This window comes from Chiloscyllium punctatum, chromosome 28 (assembly GCF_047496795.1).
Source record: "Chiloscyllium punctatum isolate Juve2018m chromosome 28, sChiPun1.3, whole genome shotgun sequence".
Lineage (NCBI taxonomy): Eukaryota > Metazoa > Chordata > Chondrichthyes > Orectolobiformes > Hemiscylliidae > Chiloscyllium > Chiloscyllium punctatum.
The window spans coordinates 19,828,137-19,850,369 of NC_092766.1; the positions used below are offsets into that span (position 1 = coordinate 19,828,137).

Sequence of the window (22,233 nt, forward strand, 5' to 3'; positions counted from 1 at the left end):
CTAAGCCTGTATTTTAATCCAAATCACAAATAATATAATATAAACAAGAGGGCCCAGCAGTGAACCTTGCAGGAAACCACTAATCACAGATCTCCAGTCAGCAAAATACTCGAACACTTTTATATTCAACTAACCGACTCACTTTGGATACCATGGCCCTTCAGCCCATTGTGTCTTTGCCAATCAAAAATGCCTGCCTGTTGATCCCATTTTTCAGCATTTGACCCATAGCCTTGTATGCTTTGGCATTGCAGCTGCACACCTAAATGTTTCTTAAATATTGTGGAGCCAGATACTTTCACGCCTTTACAGGCAGTGAGTTCAGATTCCCAACACCCTCTCTGTGAAAAATGTTTTCATTTCCTCTAAAGCTTTTCCCCCTCATCTAAAATCTGTGCATCCTTTCATTTGATCATTTCATCAAAGGGAAAAGTTTCTTCCTGTGTGCACTGTTTATATCCCTCATAATTTTAACACATCTGAATAGTGTCTCCTCTGCTCTAAGGGAAACAACCCAGTCTGTCCATTCTCTTTCATAACTGAAACACTCCCGTCTGGCAACATTCTGGCAAGTCTTCCTTTGCACCTGCTCCAGTGTTCTCACATCACTACAATAGTGTGGGTTTCAGAACTGCTCACAATACTCTAGCTGTGCCTAAGCATCACCTTTACAGTTCAAGAATCACCACCCTACTCTTAATCACTATCCTTCAACTAATAAAGGCAAGTATCCCATGTGTCATCTTAATCACTACCCTGATCCCTTAAGGGATTGGTTGACACGTGCACAAAGGTATTTCTGATCCTTTGTGCTTCCCAGGGTCCTACTATTCAACTTCACTGGTCAGCCTGTCCATCTTTATCCTCTTGTGGTCGATTGACTAAATGTATCCAAGAAAGTAGATAAACTAAAGATGGTGACGGTTATGGGGAGACTGGGAATTTGGCCTTGGGTTAGAGGACCACCAATGATTTGTATTGAATGATGAAGTGGGTTCAATGGTTTGCTTTGTTTTTGTCGTTTCTATGATGAATTTTCATTATTATTAGTCCCTTCCCCAACCATACCCTGTCCCCTTGTCCTTCTGTCTTTTCCTCAGTGTTAATTGCTAATATTGTGGGCACTGTTACAGATCCGTGAGCCTGAGAAGGGAGTTTCAGCCCAGTGTGAGCTGCTGACTGCTTTCTACGATCGGATGACAGAGTGCGTTTATGAGCACCCCATTGGGAGTTTCTGCGTGTCAGCACGGCCTGCCCCTGTGTTTGATGTGGATGTAGTGAATGGAGGAAAGAGTGCACTGGAGAAGGCAAACCAGGAACTGGGTGAGCACAGAGCTCTGGGCGTGAATTTGGGTCATGGGGGTAATGGGGAAAATGAGTGGAGGAGGGCTAAGGGAACACTGGGGCAGGAGTAGGACACATGGAGTTGACAAGGGATGGATAGGGAATGGTGTCCCAGGTTTCTGGGAGGAGAGGGATGGGGAAGTGGGGTCCCTGGGTTCAATGCAGTCAAATTGTGGGGAGAGCTGGAAGACAGGTGTGGGCAGAGTTGGGAATTGTCATATTACTACTAGACTAGAAATCTACAGGGGCAAAAACAAAAATTGCTGGAAAAGCTCAGCAGTCTGGGAGCATCTATAGAGAGAAATCAGTTAATGTTTTGGATCCAGTTACCCTTCCTCAGAACTGAGAAACCCACAGGCTCAAGCTAACATTTTGGGACAGGATTAAAACGTCGGAGATATTGTGTATGAAAGTAACCAAGAAATATAAAACAATAGCAAGATTTTTAAAAGCAAAAGAATAAAGTGAGTGTTGGTTCCCTCCAGTGATAATGGTGTGTAATAACAAAGATGAAGAAGTGGGGGATGAAGTGAGCATGTTTTCCTTCAGTTTCAAAGGAGAGTCCTAATAGACTCAAAAGATTAACTCTGATTCTGTTACCACAGATGCTACCAGACCTGCTGAATTTCTCCAGCATTTTCTGTTTTTATTTCACATCTCTGGCATCTGCACTACTTTCCTTTTGCTTTGAGTCTTTTTTCTTTGTCTTTACTGTAGAGAATACACAAAACATCCCAGTAATAGCTTTGAATCAGAGGTGATAGGGAGAGAGCAGCTTCATGAAATTGCAACCAAAGGGAAAGGGTAGTACGGAGCTGTGGGCTTACAGGTCTCCAGATTCTGATAGACTTCATCCTTTAGAAGTGACTGGCTTATGTTTCAAAATCCCTCCAATTCAGGAAAGGCTGCATTAGACAGGCAACTCGCAAATATAACACATCTATGCTTGAAGGGTTGAGGAGATGAAAAACAGCTATTTAACTTGGCATCTTGGGAACCAATTGACTATTGAAGGTATTGTATCAGTTCACTTCGATCACAGGGTAATTGGGAAAAGTCAACATGATTCTGTGAAAGGGCATCGTGCAATATCATTCTTTAGACTTCATTTGAAGGAGTAACATGTGCTATGGATAAATGGGAGACTTTAAATGTACTGTACCAGCATTTCCAAAAGACATTCAATAAGTGCTGTAAGCAAAGTTCTTGCTGAAAGTAAAAGCATTTGAGTCCCAGGCAAATGCCCTGGCAACACAGTTTCAAATATCAGTGAAGCAGAATGCCACAGTCATTCTCTGTTTAAGTAAAACTCCACTTTTTATTCTTCCTGCTAAGTGAACAACTTCACATTTCCCTATGTTTTGCACCATCAGCCAGATGATTTTTTTTTTTACCCATTTACTCAACTCTCCTTTTAAATGCTCCATCCGCTCACCACCAAAGTGCAAAGTGCACTTAGTTATGCATACTGAAAAAAGCTGGAAATCGCAGTGAGTCAGGCAGCATCCATGGAGAGAGAGAGAGAGCAAGCTAAACATTTGAAGACTAGATAACTCCTCATCAGAGCTGAAAAATGTTGCTGGAAAAGTGCAGCAGGTCAGGCAGCATCCAGGAGCAGGAGAATTGACGTTTCGGGCATAAGCCTTTCTTCAGGAATGAGGAAGGAGCGCCAAGCAGGCTAAGATAAAAGGTAGGGAGGAGGGACTTGGGGGAGGGGCGTTGGGAATGCAATAGGTGGAAGGAGGTTAAGGTGAGGGTGATAGGCTGGAGAGGGGGTGTGGGTGGAGAGGTCGGGAAGAAGATTGCAGGTCAAGAAGGCGGTGCTGAGTCCGAGGGTTGGGACTGAGGTAAGGTGGGCGGAGGGGAAATGAGGAAGCTGGAGAAATCTGCATTCATCCCTTATGGTTGGAGGGTTCCTAGGCGGAAGATGAGGCGCTCTTCATCAGAGCTGACTTGCTGCAATCTATTTGCTGCCAGTCACCAAGCTTTTACCTGTGAAAAGATGTCAAACTGCCCTCCTTCCTACCCCCCCAAAATCGCAGATTACTTGTCCAGTCACAATGCAATTATGCCACTGTCCCTTCCATCGCTCCTCCCAAGGATTCCTGTGGTGGTGGAGTTTTGCAGGATCTTCCGTCTGAAGATTGACCAACAAAATGGGCAGCATGGTGGCTCTGTGGTTATCACTGCTGCCTCACAGGACCAGGGACCCAGGTTCGAATCCAGCCTTGGGCAACTGTCTGTGTAGAGTTTGCGTGTTCTCCCTGTGTCTGCGTAGGTTTCCTCCAGGTGCTCTGGTTTCCTCCCACAGTCCAAAGATGTGCAGGCCAGGTGAATTGGCCATGCTAAATTGTCCCTCGCGTTAGGTAAGGGGTAAATGTAGGGGCATGGGTGGGTTGCGCTTCGGCGGGTCGGTGTGGACTTGTTGGGCTGAAGGGCCTGTTTCCACACTGTAATGTAATGTAATGTAATCTAATCTAATCTAAAAATCTAAATTGCCCAGTGTTATGACATGGGGTAAACCCTTCTGCTAATTTTAAAGCTCACCTCGCCTCCTAATCGGTTAATGTATGTGTGACAAAGAACTACCAAATCCCATAAAAAATTAACAATTTATTCTTTAACTCCAAGTAAAGAAAAAAATTAAACAACTATCTACACTGTTAGCCTCCTTTGTCTGATTAATTTATCTGTCTCCCACTCTACAACAATATACTGATCTGATTAAACCCCCCCCCCCCCCCCCCAAATTAAATTTAACAAAATTCAAAATCAGTCAGCTGTGTCAATTTTCCCCTCTAGATTTTTCTGGGTCCTCTTTTCTTCAGTCTTCTGTTGCACAGATTTCATAAGGAAAGGTGCCTTTCAGAAAGCAATTCTGCGGGCTCAGTCTGTTGGTTCTCTTGCTAACTGTTCAAATTGCCTGATTTTTACACCCCAAAACATCGGATAGTCTCATTGGTTTGATGTCGCCAAAACAGTAACATTCAAATTTGATTGTATTTTTGTATCTTGGGTCATAATATAAACTGGTCGAATTTGAATTTGTTGTGTAACATAGCAACTCGTCTCAAGCTATTTGTTTCACAGCCAAAAGTTACAATTTTCAATTTTTCAGTGCTTTTTTTTAAGATTACTTAGTGTGGAAACAGGCCCTTCGGCCCAACAAGTCCACACCGACCCACTGAAGCGCAACCCACCAAGCCCATTCCCCTACATTTACCCTTTCACCTAACACTACAGGTAATTTAGCGTGGCCAATCCACCTAACCTGCACATTTTTGGATTGTGGGAGGAAACCCACACAGTCACGGGGAGAATGTGCAAACTCCACACAGTCGCCTGAGGCGGGAATTGAACCCGGGTCTGTGGCGCTGTGAGGCAGCAATGCTAATCACTGTGCCGCCCAAAACCAATTACACACTTGCGAAGGATGGTGGATTTTGTGCTATGGTTAGACTCCCTACAGATTTCATACAGTGTGGAAACGGGTCCTTCGGCCCAACAAGCCAATACCGACTCTCCGGAGAGTAACCCACCCAGTCCCATTTCCCTCTGACTAATGCACCTATCCCCACAGGACAATTTAGCATGGCCAATCCACCCTAACCTGCACATCACTGGACTGTGGGAGGAAACCGGAGCACCCGGTGGAAACCCACGCAGACATGGGGAGAATGTGCAAACTCCACATAGACAGTTGCCCGAGGCTGGCATCGAACCTGGGACCCTGGTGCTAGAAGGCAGCAGTGCTAACCACTGAGTCACCGTGCTGCGATGATTGTTCAGTCCTTGTCAGCTTTCACTCTTTCACATGCCTACACCTTCATAATACCATAGTGTTCAGGAAAGTGTAGGCTATTTGCATTAGTTAGGGAAAATGTAGAATAATAGGGGAAGGGAATGGGTCTGGGTGGAATACTCTTCACAGGGTCGGTGTGGACTTGTTGGGCAGGTTCTGTCACAGATTGGAAGATATGGATCTTCTGCTCTTTCTTCACAAACCTGCTGAATTATTCCAGCTCCTGCAGTGTCCTGCTTTTCAGTTCAATTATTTACTCTTGGTTTATCTTTATCCCTCGTCATCTGCTTTAGATGGATTAAAGAATAGCATAGAAGAGGCCTTTCAGCCTATCAAATCTGTGCCAATCTAGCTATAGAAATCTCACTTGTCATAACATTCAAAACTAAGGTCTATTTCAAATGCACATTACGTGCTTTTTAACATTTTGTGAGGGTTTCCCATCTCTACTGCCCTCCCAGATATTGCTTTCCAGATTCCTACCACCTTCTGGATGAAAGGAATTTTCCTCATCCATTCTAAACCACCTCTGGTTAATGATTCAAAATGTGGTAACACTGGTGCCACTGTCCATTGCCCAGATTCATTCCTAAAAGTAAATCCATTCTTGTGAAGTTAAAATGTTCTCTATGTATTTTCCCAACTGGGCTCCCTCTGAATTATTTGGAATACCACATTCGATTCTGGTCTAAATTGACTACATTGTTATTTTTATGGTAGTTGAAATGACTTGCTTGTTCCTGTATTTGTCAGAGATTGCTGACATATTTGCTGATCTATCTCCCTCAGACTCTTTGAGGGTGAATTGTAAACTTAGTCATGTAATTCTGGCAAGAGTTTGTACCAGGTTTTCCATTTGACCTCATTTTAATAATCCTTTGATTCGTTCATGGAATCTGTGTTGAGATCTTTCCTCCTTTCTGTTTCATCTGCAATTTGTCTGAAGACCCTGAAAACGGGAATCTTGAGCTGCCATTTCTACTCCTTCCAGCTGTCGTAACTACAGCACTCTCTCCTCAGTCTTCACACTCAGCCCATCTAGCTTATTTTGGACAAGTTCATGTTAACATCATGTTGGCCAAGCTTCAAGAACGCAATAAGCATGTGGACTTTGCTGCCAGCCCAGTTGAGGTAATCACCACCTGACCCATGAAGTTCTGTTTCTCCTGGAACCAGTTGCAATGTTCCAGGAATATCTCTCTTCTGAAGCTTCTCCCCAGCAAGGCATTCATCTGCTCTGGCCTTTTAATCTGCACTAGCTGAGGTGTGGTGCTGAGTGTGGTAGAGGTTCAGAATTTTTGCATTTTGTTTCTAACACTCTCTCAAATCTGCCTGTGTGATTTCATGCATCTTTTAGCTTGTGGTGTTATTGACAACAATCTCACTACTTGCCTTCCTGTCTGTGTTTTGCAGCTGCTCAGTGATATCCATGGCAGCTTGGATTTCTAATCTTTGGTGTTTAATTTTCTGAAATTTTTTGAAAGCGTTGATGAAGGTAATGCTTTTGACATGGTATGGATGCACTTTCAGAACCCATTTGCTGCAGTGTCTCGCAATATACATCTGAAAAGTGTTGTAAGTCATGGTACGAAAGGAACAATGGTAACATAGATAACTTGGATAAAGTCCCATCTGGGAGACTGATAGCAAAGGAACTTTGGCAAATTGGATCCATGATTGAGCGGCAGGAAGCAGTATCTGATGGTTGGAGGTTGCTTTCTGACTGAACGTTCTGTGTCCATTTATGTCCCACAGGGGTCAGTAGTGGTGTCCTTTCTGTTTGTTGTTTATATAAATAATTTAGATTTACATTTAGAGGTGTTGATCAGTAAATTAGTTCAAATATGGTGGAGCGGTAAATAGTAATGACGTTGGCCTTAGATTGCTTGTGGATCAGTAGCAATAAAGTTCAGTGGATAAATTTAAGTTGATGCAGATAAGCAGAACAAACAAGACCAGGGGTAAAGTGGTTAAGAAGGTACTTGCCTTTAATAGTTGAGGCACAGAATTAAGTGTAGAGAGATTATGCTGGAACTATATAAAATGCTGAGTGAGCTACAACCTGAGTATTGTGCATAGTTCTGAAATCCATGCTGTAGGAGGGATAGCATTCAGGTTTGTGCAGAGGAGATTTTACAAGGGTGCTGCCTGGCCTGGAGAGTTCCAGTTATGAAGAGAGATTAGGCAAACTGGGGTTGCTTTCCTTAGAGCGGAGAAGGTTGAGAGGCACTTGATTGAGATGTATAAAATAATGAGGGGCATAGATAGGATAGACAGGAAGAAACTTTTCTCCTTGATGGCAGGATCAGTGACCAGGTGGTGTCGATTTAATGTAAGAGGTAGAGGTTTGGAGGAAATGTAAGGCAAAACTCTTTCATTTGGATTGTGATGGGAATCTGGAACTCGCTGCCTGTGAGGATAGTAGAGGCAGAAACACCCATGACTCTGAACTATTTAAATGTGCATTTGTGATGGCAAGATGTACAGGCGATGAGCCAGTGATGAAAAATTGAATTACAATATATAGGTGGTTTTTAATTGGTGCAGACTCGATTGGCCAAGTAATATAAAGTTTCTATCATTCTGCCAATTTTAGATCCGAGAGTAATGGTCAGTAGGTATTTTTCAGGCTGGGGGATGGTTGGTCGCAGAGTTCTGCAAGGATTGGTATTGAGACCCTTATGTAGGCCTTTTGTAGTCTATTGGGTTTACACTGGATATCAATAACCTAAGGCATACCTAATAACGGGATGCTCCCAGTGTGAGATTTATAGTCATACAGTGTGGCAACAGACCCTTGGGTGCAACCATTCCATGCTGAGCATAATCCCAAGCTAAACTAGTCCCACTTGCCTGCTCCTGGCCCATATCCCTCCAAAACTTTCCTATTCATAAACTTATCTAAATGTCTTTCAAACATTGTAACTGTATCCGCATTAACCATTTCTTCAGGAAGTTCATTCCACAGACGAACCACCCTCTGTTTAGACAAAAAAATTGGCCCTCATGTATTTTTCAAATCTCTCTCGTCTCACCTTAAAATCGTGCCCCTCATCTTGAAACCCCCTTCCATCAGAGGGAAAGGACTGCTACCATTAACTCGATGTCTCTCCCCCAATATTTCAACATTTCTATAAGGTTGCCTCTGAACCTTCTTAGCTCCAGTGAAAAAGCAGTCTATCCAGCTTTTCTTTAGAACTCAAGCCTTTCATGCCTGGCAACATTCTGGAAAATCTCCAGCTTAATACCATCCTTCCTGTAACTGGGCGACCAGAAATGGGATATAGTATTGCAGAATAGGCCTCACCAATGTCCTCTACAACTTCAATATAGTTGCCAACTCCAATACTCAAAGGACTCAGCAATCAAGGCAAGCGTGATAACCTACTTTCTAACCACATTGTCTTCATAGAATTATGTACCTGAAGCTTTAAGTCCTTCAATTATGCAATGAGATTTTGGAGAAGGTTTGTCGATCAGGTTGTGGATTAGGTTGAATATTTGCCCCCTGATTTGGTAGGTTCATTCTATGAAGCTTTGTCACCATGTGATGTAACATCATCAGTGAGCTTCCGGTGAAGTGGTGGTGTTCTGCCCTGCTTGCTTTTTATCTGTCTTGGTCTGTTATGGTAAACAAATATCATTTCTGGTTCTGTTTCTGAGAGGTTGGTAAATGGGGTCCAAATCTATATGTTTGTTAATGGAGTTTTGGTTTGAATGCCAAGCCTCGAGCAATTCCTGTGCATGTCTTTGTTTAGCTTGTCCCAGGATGAATGTATCATCCCAGTTGAACTGGGGTCCACCATGGTCGATGTGCACGGATATCAGTGATATTTGGTCATTTCCTTTGGTGGTGATTTGGTCCTCGTGTATCCTGGTAGCTGGCTTCCTGCCTGTTTGTCCAATGTAATGTTTGTTGCAGTTCTTGCAGGATATTTTGTATATGACATTCGTTCTGCTGTTTGTTGGTATGGGATCCATTAAGTTCATCAAGAGCTGTTTAGTTGTGGTGATTGGTTTGTGGGCTACCATGATGACCAGGGTCAAGAGTAGTCTGTTCGTTATCCCTGAGATGTCTTTGATGTATGGCAGGGTGGATAGAGGCGCTGGGTGTGTTGTGTATTCTTTTTTTAAGTTTGTTGTGTAGGAATCGGCAGTCTGCACTTTCGGGTACCCGTTGTTCCTGAATACATTGTATAGGTGTTTTTTCCTCGGCTTCTCGTAGTTTCTGGGTGTACAGGCGATGTGGCTATACTGTATTGTGGCTCATTTAAATAATGTTGTGATGCAGGTGTTAGGATGATTGGTCCTGTAGTTGAGTATCGTGTGTGTGTGTGTGTGTGTGTGTGTGTGTGTGTGTGGCTCTCCTGTAAACATTGGTCTGCAGCTCTACGTTGGCTTTTTGTTCTACTGTGATGTCCAGGAAGAGGAGTCTGTTGTTGTTCTCTTCCTCTTTGGTGAACTTTTACACCAGTAAGGATGTTGTTTATGTGTTTGTGGGTTTCTTCTAATTTTTTGCTTGCTTTTGATGAGCTTTGATATAAAAACTTTAGTTTCTGCTTGCTGTTCACCGCTTCCATATCATCCAATCAACTTATAATGCTTACACAGCATAAGTCTACGAAAGTCCCAAATATAGCTGATCAGTAGTATTTACTTTTACATCTGTTTCTCTGTGCATGTTCTAAACAGCACTTCATTGTTTCCAGAGTTACTGTGACAGTTCAGTTCATTTCGATTGATTTACAATGTAAGTTCCACCTGCAAAACAAATACTTTTAAAATTCAGTGACAGTTATAATCATGAGGTCATCAGCAGGCTTCATATGTTTTCTTATGTCATTTAGCTTCATTTTGGCGAGCCCTGCAAATTGTAAGTTAATATCTGCACTTGCTTTTTCTAATTATATGTTAATGGTGTGAATTTGGGTGTGCACGGGATAATTTCCAAGTTTACAGATGATGTTAAACTTGAAAGATGTATAAACTGAGGAGAAGGATAGTGGAACTCAAAAAGAATATTGATAATTTGCTAGGTTGCCTGGCAGTGTGATGGAGGCAGGCTCATTTGAGGCATTCAAGAGGATAAGTTTTTAGAGAGTAATAACAAATGGAGTTACGGGTTAAATGCAGGAGATTAGCACTAAGTGATGGAGCTGGAACAAGCCTGACAGGCCAATTGGCTTCCATCGTCATCATTCATCGATTCCGTAATCGGTATCATGGGAACTACACCAGCCCAGAGTCAAATCTGCACAGACCTGCCTGTTCCTCTAAATATTGTTTTCCTAACTTCCTTCCAAGCTCCCACACCTGATATAGCTGAGTGCGCCACAGAGCCAGAGATTCAGGTCTCATTGCATTCCACTGGAGAGCCACAACTTCCACTGGTTTCAGATCTGAATACTAGCTTTGGAGGGAGATGCCCAGAGGCTCTTGTGCTACGTGGCAGAGGCTCTGCTCACTCATCCTTTCATCAGCAGGCCTAACACATCAAGAAAAGTGGTGTCCACTGTTCTTTTGCCCTTTTTGGTAACTGTGATTCCAGCTACTGATCAGCCTCTATAACTTGGAGCTTGTCAGTCCAGCTGCTGATACCTCTGCCCGTGTGGATGTGCAAGATATAGCAAACTTTCTGTAGTTTTCCCATGGGATAGGATATGCACTACATAGGATCATGACAGACACGTCAGTCCTATCTGTTAGACAAACAATAAACTTGCAGGAAATAAAGCAATGTTTGTTGTGTGCTATTCTGCAAGCAACCTAATGAACTTACAAGAAAAAATTATTTGTTTGCATGAAATGCACTACCTGGAGCAGGCTACAGTAATACTGAATACCAAGCACTAGATTGTTGTGCTGTAACCCTTGACCTTTTGTTGTGAGGTAAATGTTATGGCAGCAGCTTCTTAAGCTGCTTCAATCTTTCTCCAGTTCTGTTTATTTCTGTTGCTTTTGTGCGCATTCTCAGTCTGAAACATTTGGCTGAAACATTAGCAAAGGGCTAATGCAGACTATCTTCCTTCCACAGGATTAGCCTTTGATGCCTGGGACCTGGAATATTACACGGGATTGTTCAGAAAAGTGGGCAGGAATCCCAGTAGCGTGGAGTGTTTTGACCTGGCACAATCTAACAGGTGAGGTTGACCACTGCTACACACTGGTCCACTTGACGTTCTTGTCAAACTCAAACTAATCTGACTGCCTCACTCTCTTGGATGTGAATTGGTTCCCCAAATTAATCCAAGTGCCGCACTCTCCAGTGTCTATCAATCCATTAATCCCACTGCCCCACACTCTTCACGCATCAACTCCACTGCCCCACTCACTCCCCCATTAGCATCTCTGCTACTCCCCCCACCCCAAACACGTGGTGCACCCATTCCACTCGTGCCCACCTCTGCCTCTCTTGTTTGTTGCTTTTGGTGATTACTACTGGTTTGTCTGCCCTCAGTGAACACAGCCGGCATTGGTTCTTTAAGGGGCGTTTGGTGATTGATGGTGAAACCAAACAGGAAAGTCTTTTCGACCTGATCATGAAGACACAGGATTCTAGCAACAAGAACAATGTTATCAAGTTCTCCGACAACAGCAGGTTAGCCTCATCAGTATTGCAGCTGAGGGGATGGCAGGCAGCATGATAAACGGGGAAAGGGAGAGGACAAAGCAGGGAGGGAGCAAGAAGCATTGATGTGGACGGGACTTCATTCATGTTGGGGACAGAGTCTCATTGCTGCGCAGTTTGAGCTGCGTGTGTCGATGAATTGGGGGTGATGAGGCTCTTGTTGGAGGACAACATGATCAATCACACAGAGGATGTTGATCCATTTTAACTTTCGGATCAATGAAACAGACTCTTTCTCTTTCCACCCTGCAGTGCAATCACCGGGAAAGTTGTGAAGGGTCTATATCCCAGCAATCAGTCACGGGCTAGCAAGGTGAACATAGGAGAAACGATGAGACACGTAATCTTCACTGCAGAAACACACAACTTCCCCACAGGTTTGTGTCCATGTCTGTGATTCTCTGTCTGGTTGTCTTGCTGAGGTGTGATTCACTGTTAACTGGCTTGTCACTGTCACAGGTGTTGCTCCTTTCAGTGGTGCTACCACGGGGACTGGAGGTCGGATCCGTGATATACAGTGCACAGGTCGAGGAGCGCATACCATTGCTGGAACTGCAGGCTACTGCTTTGGGAATCTTCTATACCCAGGTGAACTTTGAACTGAGGACCCATGTCCGTAGAAAACGGTTCATCGAGCAGCATCACTGCTAACATTTAATTATCCTGCTGCAGTGTGCTTTCGTGACATTTACCTGACACCAAGCTTGGAAACTGCGACTCATGGTGAATGCAAGATTAACGTGCTCTTTTTTGCAGGCTACGAGCTGCCCTGGGAAGACCGAACGTTTGCCTATCCTGGGAATTTCGCACGGCCCCTGGAGATAGCAATAGAGGCCAGTAACGGAGCATCGGATTACGGAAACAAATTCGGAGAGCCGGTCCTAGCAGGTGAGTCACAGTGGGCTGATAAGATCAAGACAGGTCCTTAACAGGCCAAGTACTCCTCGAGTTTACTTTGTCATGGACACTCAAGGTTTGACCAAAGCCTTTTGTTTAAATATTTCAGGATTTGCACGGTCATTTGGGATGCTGCTTCCTAATCAGGAGAGGAGGGAATGGTTGAAACCAATTATGTTCAGTGCTGGGATTGGGACTATGGAAGATCAGCACGTCCACAAAGAGCAACCAGAACCAGGTGGGTGCTGTTTGATCTCATGAGGGATGGAGAAGGTGGTTCAGCAATAGTTTTTTGCACCTTTCCTGGAGGTGTTTGGAACAGTTCAGAGGTTGGTTTACTCTGTACCTAACCATATGCTATCTGTTTTGGGAGTGTTTAATGGGGACCGTTTAGAGGGAGCTTTACTTTCAGTTTGAGAGAAGAGGGGACTTTTCTTGTGTCTAGCCCTGTAATATGCCTCTCCTGGGGGTATTTGGTGGCAGCAGTGTGGCGAAAGCTTTTATGTTCAGTTTAAAATTGTAGAGGCAGCTTTACTTTGTCCAACCCATGCTGGTAGTGTTTAATTGTTATTTTAGCTAGTTACTTTTTTTTTGCATCTAGGTTTACTTCTTCTCAATCATGGACTCATTGTTTTTAAAAAAGGCATTGGGGCCCATCAAGGCAGCTTTGGCTGTACACTAAATCTGCACGAGTCCCCTTGCCAGCACCAGGCCATAGTCTTGAATGCTATGACATTTCAAGTGTTTTTCAAGTACTTTTTTCAAAGTTGTGAATACCCTCCTCATCCACCCACACACCCACTGCATTCTAGACTTCCGTCAAACTCTGGTTGAAAGATGATAGTTTTATCAAACCCTCCTAACGCCCACCTTACCTATCCTTGGGCTACATAACGACATTCTAAGATTGAGAGTTGCTCCCATTATTCAACGTTACCATCATCAAGTGCCTCTATTATTAGGTACATTCCAACACTTCAGTCCTCCTCCCCAGCAGGATAGAGGTTTCTACTGCCCAAGATTGCCTGTCCAGAAGAATAGAGTTAAATCTCTTAGTTCAGCTGCATTTATAATTTCAATATATCAAATAGGTTATTTAAAACGTATTGATTATGGGATCAGACTGTTTTGTTGCACACTCTTTGAGCTAGTATGCTCTCTCAAGGCTTTTCCTGAGTGTTCTTATCAGAACCAGTCTCTGTGTCCAGGGCTGATTGTCTGTCTTCTACAAGACATTTCCTTAACTTGTCTCTTTGCCACTTGCATGAATGCTCTGATTCTGATTCTGAAAACTGCTGCCTCAACTAACAATGCCCTTCAACCATCTCATGATAACTACAAACCATAGGCAGCCATTTTGTTACCTTCAGCCACGGGCAGATCCAATAACCACCAGCCTCCGTCTCCTTCCGCAAAGCCAAATTTGGATCCAGCTGACTAAGTTACTCTGTGGTCTTGAATTTACCCCAATAAGTTGAGTGCAAGAACTGAGACCGTTCCCGAGAGCAGATCCTGTATCATATTCCCACTAAGTGGCACAGTGTATGCAGCTGTGCAATAAAACCCGTCTGATAAAATGCCTCTGGAAAGGGCTGCGAACAGAGATGGTGTCGTCAGACCTTTTGCAGCTATTTGTTTTTTTTTTGGCTCTTTTTAAACTCCTGACCAGTTGTTTTATGGTGTACTAGGTTAGTCTGTCTCATAGACATAAGAGAATCCCTGCACTCACCTCTGGTTTGAGTGGTCCTGATGCACTGGTCAACAATAATGCCCCCACCCCCCACTGCCACACCAGTTCTGTCCTCCGACTGGGTTATAAGTGGATGCAAGGAGGCTGCACAGTGATTTAGTCCATTTGAGTGAGTGGGCAAATATATGCAGATGCAGGACAACATAGCTAAATGTGAAATTCTACACTTAATAAAAAATAAAGTAAAACAAAAGTATTGTTTAAATGGCAACCTATAGGGAAGTGTGGATGCCCGAAGAAATCAAGATGTTCTTGATGATCAGGATATGCAGGAAGCAGTTTGGAAGGCAGGTGGCATTTGGCCTTCGTTGCAAGAGGATTTGAGTTTTGAAATAGAGATGTCTAACTGCAATTGAAGAAGACCTTGATGAAACCAGACCTGGAGTATCGTGTGCAATTTTGGTCTCTCTAACTAAGGGGCAATATATTTGCCATATACGGATTGCAGAGGAGATTCACTCGGCTGATACAGGGAAAGCAGGACCCTGTTATGAGGAGAGATTGGTTTGACTGAGCCTCCATTCACCAGAGTTTTAGAAGGGTGAGAGAGGATCTGATAGAATTTGATACATTTCAAACTAAGCTGGAAAGATGAGATTTAGGGAGAATGTTTTCCCTTGGAAGTAGACAACGAGGGGATGCCATCGTAGGATAGGGGTTAGATCAACTAGGGCTGTGATGAGGAAATTCTTTTCATTCAAAAGACAGTGAATTTGGGGAAACCGGGAAATACATTCGTAGAATCATAGAATCCTTATAGTGTGGAAACAGGTCATTCAGCCCAACAAGTCCACACTGACTCTCTGAAGAGTATCCCACTCAAACCCGTTCCACTGCCCATATTACTCTACATTTCCCCTGACTAATGCACTGAGTCTACACACCCCTGAACAATGTGGGCTAATTCCCTGGCCAATCCATCTAACCAGATTTGGATTGTTGGAGGAAACTGAAGCACCCAGGGGAAACCCACACAGACACTGGGACAATGTGCAAACTCCACAGAGGCAGTTGCCCAGGGTTGGAATCGAACCAGGTTCCTGGCGCTGTGAGGCAGTAGTGCTAACCACTGACCCACCTTGTCGCCCATCGATTGATGAAGATAAATAGATCATGAAGATAAATACCAACTTTTTTTAGATATAACTTCTGAAGAAGGATCACTTTTTCCCCTCCGTCAATGCTGCCCCAGAGTAGTTGAATTCCTCCAGCTATTTCTGTTTTGGCTTCAGATTTCCAGCATCCATAGTTGTTTCTTTTTATTTTTGTCAATATGTGGAATTCTCTACTTCTGTGAAGGCCAAGTTAAGAAAGTTTTTAAAGATTTTAAAGGCATCAAAGAGTTGGAGAAAGCCGGAATATGAGATCACAAAGACAGAGATGTACAGCACTGAAACAGACCCTTCAGGGTCATCCGTGCTGACTCACCCATGCTGACCAGATATCCTAGATTAATCTAGTCCCACTTGCCAGCATTTGGTCCCTATCACACTCAACTTTTCCTATTCATGTGCCCCTCTAGATGCCTCTTAAATGCTGTAAATGTACTAGCCGCCTCCCACTTCCTCTGGCATCTCATTCCATACACGCACCACCCTCTGTGAAAACATTGCCACTTAGGACCCTTAAGTCTTTCCCCTCTCACCTTAAACTTATGCCCTCTAACTTTAGCCTCCCTAACCCTGTTGAAAAGACCTTATCTGTTTACCCTGTCCGTGCCTCACGTGGTTTTATAAACCTTGATAAGGTCATCCCTCAGCCTCTGACGCTCCAGGGAAATAGCCCCAGCCTATTTAGCCTCTCCCTATAGTTCAAATCCTCTAACCCTGACAACATTCTTAAATCTTTTCAGAACCTTTTCAAGTTTCACAACATCATCTTTCCTATAGCAGGGAGATGAGAATTGAACATAATATTCCAAAAGTGACTTAACCATTGTTCTGTACAGTCGCAACATGACTCCTGTATGGGATTAGATTAATGCACTACAAGTGTACCACACACCTTCACTATCCTATCTACCTGTGACCCTATTTTCAAAGAACTATGAACCTCTCCTCCAGTGTCTCTGTTCAGCAACATTAAGTGTACAAGTCCTTGAGATAGAAAATCAGCTGTGATCATACTGAATGGCAGCACAAATTTGTAGGGCTGAATGGTCTGGCCCTGGTTTCTATCTTTCCTGGGGGCTGGCCCCTCAGTCTGTACCTTGGAACTACGCATGGGCTTATGTCTTGTCAATGCAAGCCATCAAAATAGCTCTGATCCGTCTATTATCACCACTTCCTGTTTTGCTTTTTGTGTGTTTTGACTATCTCTGCACTGACCTGTGTCTCTGGTTTCAGAAATGGAGGTGGTGAAGATTGGAGGCCCAGTCTATCGAATTGGAGTAGGGGGTGGGGCAGCCTCCTCAATCCAGGTAAGGGTCAGCTTGATGGGACAAACAGCTGCAAAGATGAGAGACATTGGGGTGGGGTGGTGAGTGAGTGGAAGCCTCAAGAATGGAGAGGTTACTCCTGTTTCTGTGATTGTTAGTCTCCTCCTCTTCGTCTCTTATCCCAGGTGCAGGGCGACAACACAGCAGAGCTGGATTTTGGAGCTGTGCAAAGAGGGGATGCTGAGATGGAGCAGAAGATGAACCGAGCTTTGCGAGCCTGCATAGAGAGCCAGGGCAACAATCCCATCTGTAGTATTCATGACCAGGGCGCAGGAGGCAATGGTATGTGGAGATACCTTCAGCTAAGAGGCTGGGGCTGCATGTTGTTGATGGAATATGATGGGCGGAGGGCTTCATGATAGGTACAAGAGCTTGTGACATTGGAATGCATTTGTAGCTGCTTGTGATTGTATACAGAGGGAATGAATGGGAAGGCGTTAAGGTCCATGGAGATAGTCAGTGAATGGGAAGGAGTTTGAATGTTCTGCACGGTTGGAGTGGGTGAAGAGAGGTTTTAGGGGAGGAACTGTTGGGTGAAGTTCACAGCACAGAAGCAGAGAAGTGTATTGTTGTTTTCTGTGTGACCTACAGAAAGTCTGCAGTATTAAGTAGAGTGGGTTCTTATGCTTTTGGAGATAGAACATAGAACATAGAACAATACAGCACAGAACAGGCCCTTCGGCCCACGATGTTGTGCCGAACTTCTATCCTAGATTAAGCACCCATCCATGTACCTATCCAAATGCCGCTTAAAGGTCGCCAATGAATCTGACTCTACCACTCCCTCGGGCAGCGCATTCCATGTCCCCACCACTCTCTGGGTAAAGAGCCCACCCCTGACATCTCCCCTATACCTTCCACCCTTCACCTTAAATTTATGTCCCCTTGTAACACTCTGTTGTACCCGGGGAAAAAGTTTCTGACTGTCTACTCTATCTATTCCTCTGATCATCTTATAAACCTCTATCAAGTCACCCCTCATCCTTCGCCGTTCCAACGAGAAAAGGCCGAGAACTCTCAACCTATCCTTGTACGACCTACTCTCCATTCCAGGCAACATCCTGGTAAATCTTCTCTGCACCCTTTCCAAAGCTTCCACATCTTTCCTAAAGTGAGGCGACCAGAACTGCACACAGTACTCCAAATGTGGCCTAACCAAAGTCCTGTACAGCTGCAACATCACCTCACGACTCTTGAATTCAATCCCTCTGCTAATGAACGATAATACTCCATAGGCCTTCTTACAAACTCTATCCACCTGAGTGGCAACCTTCAAAGATCTATGTACATAGACCCCAAGATCCCTCTGTTCCTCCACCTGACCAAGAACCCTACCATTAACCCTGTATTCCGCATTCTTATTTGTTCTTCCAAAATGGACAACCTCACACTTGGCAGGGTTGAACTCCATCTGCCACTCCTCAGCCCAGCTCTGCATCATATCTAAGTCCCTCTGCAGCCGACAACAGCCCTCCTCACTGTCCACAACTCCACCTATCTTTGTATCATCTGCAAATTTACTGACCCACCCTTCGACTCCCTCCTCTAAGTCATTAATAAAAATTACAAACAGCAGAGGACCCAGAACTGATCCCTGCGGAACTCCACTTGTAACTGGACTCCATGCTGAATATTTACCATCTACCACCACTCTCTGACTTCGACCGGTTAGCCAGTTTTCTATCCAATTGGCCAAATTTCCCTCTATCCCATGCCTCCTGACTTTCCACATAAGCCTACCATGGGGAACCTTATCAAATGCCTTACTAAAATCCATGTACACTACATCCACTGCTCTACCCTCATCCACATGCTTGGTCACCTCCTCGAAGAATTCAATAAGACTTGTAAGGCAAGACCTACCCTTCACAAATCCGTGCTGGCTGTCCCTAATCAAGCAGTGTCTTTCCAGATACTCGTAAATCCTATCCCTCAGTACCCTTTCCATTACTTTGCCTACCACAGAAGTAAGACTAACTGGCCTGTAATTCCCGGGGTTATCCCTATTCCCTTTTTTGAACAGGGGCACAGCATTCGCTACTCTCCAGTCCCCTGGTACCACCCCCGTTGCCAGTGAAGACGAGAAGATCATTGCCAACGGTACTGCAATTTCCTCTCTTGCTTCCCACATAATCCTAGGATATATCCCGTCAGGCCCGGGGGACTTGTCTATCCTCAAGTTGTTCAAAATGTCCAACACATCTTCCTTCCTAACAGGTATCTCTTCTAGCTTATCAGTCCGTTTCACACTCTCCTCTTCAACAATACGGTCCCTCTCGTTCGTAAATACTGAAGAGAAGTACTTGTTCAAGACCTCTCCTATCTCTTCCGACTCAATACACAGTCTCCCACCACTGTCCTTGATCGGACCTACCCTCGTTCTCGTCATTCTCAGGTTTCTCACATACGCATAGAATGCCTTGGGGTTATCCTTGATCCTATCCGCCAGGGATTTTTCATGGCCTCTCTTAGCTCTCCTAATCCCTTTCTTCAGGTCCCTTCTGGCTATCCTGTATCCCTCCACTGCTCTGTCTGAACCTTGTTTCCTCAACCTTATGTAAGCCTCCTTCTTCCTCTTTACTAGACATTCAACCTCCCTCGTCAACCAAGGCTCCCTCACACGACCATTTCTTTCCTGCCTGATCGGTACATACATATCAAGGACACGTCGTATCTGCTCCTTGAAAAAGTCCCACATTTCCACCACATCCTTCCCTGACAGCCTATGCTCCCAACGTATGCTCCTCAAATCCTGTCTTACAGCATCGTAATTTCCCTTCCCCCAATTGTAAAAACTTCCTTGTTGTGCGCACCTATCTCTCTCCATAACCAAGGTGAAAGTCACAGAATTGTGGTCGCCATCACCAAAATGTTCACCCACTAACAAGCCCACCACTTGTCCCGGTTCGTTACCGAGTACCAAATCCAATATGGCCTCCCCTCTGGTTGGACAATCTACATACTGCGTTAGAAAAGCTTCCTGGACACACTGCACAAACACCGCCCCATCCAATCTACTTGATCTAAAGAGCTTCCAATCAATATTTGGGAAGTTGAAGTCGCCCATGACTACGACCTTGTGGCTTCTGCACCTTTCCAAAATCTGTTTCCCAATCTGTTTCTCCACATCTCTGCTGCTATTGGGGGGCCTATAATAAACACCCAACAAGGTGACTGCACCTTTCCTATTTCTGACTTCAGCCCATACTACCTCCAGAGGCAGATCCCCCTCAAACTTCCTTTCTGCAGCCGTTATACCATTTCTAATTAGCAATGCCACCCCCCCTCCTTTTTTACCACCCTCCCTAATCTTACTGAAACATCTGTAACCAGGAACCTCCAACAGCCATTCCTGTCCCTCATCTATCCATGTTTCCGTGATGGCCACAACATCATAGTCCCAGGTACCGATCCACGCCTTAAGTTCACCCACCTTATTTCTGATACTTCTTGCATTGAAGTATACGCACTTGAGCCCATCTCTGTGTCCGCAAGTAGTCCCTGTCAGTGCTACCTTCTCCACAGCCTCCCTACAGTCTTGGACATCCTGACACACAGCTAGCTTACTTGCTGGACTACAAGTCCGGATCCCATCCCCCTGCCAAATTAGTTTAAACCCCCCCGAAGAGTGCTAGCAAACCTACCCCCCAGGTAGGTCTCTTAAAATATAAGCCATAACTATTAATTTAACCTGGGGCAGTGTTTGTAGAGGAATAAGACCAGTGCTATTTTCTGGGTCTGTATATTGTGAAGAAGCAAAAATGGAATTTAATAGAGCGATATGTGCATCTTGTCAGATGTGGGAGTTTAAAGGGAGTTTAAGAATTACAGTGGATTATATCTGCCATAAATCCTGTTGGTTGTGAATCTTACCAGATCAAGAGATTGTTAGAAGCAATGAGCAATTTGCACCAACAACAGTATGTGATGAAAGGTCAGTTATAGGAAGGGAGAAAAGTCGCAGATACAGCCACAAAGATGGGTTAACTCCAGGAAAGGGAAGAGAGGTAGGCAGCTAGTGCAGGAACCTTTTGTGGCTATACCCATTTCAAACAAGTATGCTGTTTTGGAAAATGTAGGGGGGGCATTGATTCCCGGGGGAACATAGCACGAGCAGCCACGTTTCTGGTATTGAGAGTGGCTGTAATGCAACAAGGGGTACGTTAAGGGATTCTCTAGTCCGAGGTATAGACAGACATTTCTGTGGCCAGCCGCGAAAAATCAGGCTGGTGTGTTGCTTCCCTGGTGCCAGGATCAAGGACATCTGAGAGGTTGCAGAATGTTCTCACGGGGGAGAGGGGCCAGCTGGAGGTCATTGTCCACGTTGGAACCAATGACATAGAAATGGAAATGGTTGAGAGTCTGAAGGGAGATTACTGAGAGTTAGGCAGCAATTTAAAAAGGAGGACCTAGAGAGTAGTAATATCTGGATTACTCCCGGTGCTACAAGCTAGTGAGGGCAGGAATAGGAGGATAGAGCAGATGAATGCATGGCTGAGGAGCTGGTGCATGGGAGAAGGATTCACATTTTTGGATCATTAGAATCTCTTTTGGGGTAGAAGTGACCTATACAAGAAGGATGGATTGTAGCTAAATTGGAAGGGGGCTAATATACTGGCAGGGAAATTTGCTGGAGCTGATTAGATTAGATTACTTACAGTGTGGAAACAGGCCCTTCGGCCCAACAAGTCCACACCGCCCCGCCGAAGCGCAACCCACCCATACCCCTACATTTACCCCTTACCTAACACTACGGGCAATTGAGCATGGCCAATTCACCTGACCTGCACATCTTTGGACTGTGGGAGGAAACCGGAGCAGCCGGAGGAAACCCACGCAGACACTGGGAGAATGTGAAAACTCCACACAGACAGTCGCCCAAGGCTGGAATCGAACCTGGGACCCTGGCGCTGTGAGGCAACAGTGCTAACCACTGAACCACCATGCCGCTCGGGAGGATTTAAACTAGCAAGGTTGGGGGGCCGGGGGGGAGGTGGGACCCAGGGAGATAGTGAGGAAAGAGGTCAGTCTGAGACTGGTACAGTTGAGAACAGAAGCAAGTCGAACAGAAGCGAGTCAAACAGTTACGGCTGACAGGGACATGGTAAGACTAATAAATTAAACAGCATTTATTTCCATGCAAGGGGCCTATCGGGGAAGGCAGATGAACTTAGGGCATGGTTTGGAACATGGGACTGGGATATCATAGCAATTATAGAAACATGGCTTAGGGATGGGCAGGACTGGAAACTCTGTTCCAGGATAGAAATGCTACAAGAAGGATAGAAAGGGAAGCAAGAGACAAGTGGGAATGGCATTTTTGATAAGGGATAGCATTACAGATGTGCTGAGGGAAGATATACCTGGAAATACAT

General features: G+C 44.6%; 1 protein-coding gene across 3 annotated transcripts in view; it reads left to right on the plus strand.

Annotated features, from left to right (window-relative positions):
* Nucleotides 1-22,233, plus strand: part of pfas (phosphoribosylformylglycinamidine synthase) — an 81,267-nt gene that overhangs the window by 9,398 nt on the left and 49,636 nt on the right. For all 3 annotated transcript variants that reach the window (XM_072549016.1, XM_072549017.1, XM_072549018.1), the window contains 9 exons: nt 1,134-1,323; nt 11,181-11,286; nt 11,604-11,744; nt 12,027-12,151; nt 12,234-12,362; nt 12,531-12,662; nt 12,781-12,909; nt 16,767-16,840; nt 16,984-17,140. In XM_072549016.1, the coding sequence (XP_072405117.1) occupies nt 1,134-1,323; nt 11,181-11,286; nt 11,604-11,744; nt 12,027-12,151; nt 12,234-12,362; nt 12,531-12,662; nt 12,781-12,909; nt 16,767-16,840; nt 16,984-17,140 (1,183 nt within the window). The remainder of the gene's footprint in view (nt 1-1,133; nt 1,324-11,180; nt 11,287-11,603; nt 11,745-12,026; nt 12,152-12,233; nt 12,363-12,530; nt 12,663-12,780; nt 12,910-16,766; nt 16,841-16,983; nt 17,141-22,233) is intronic.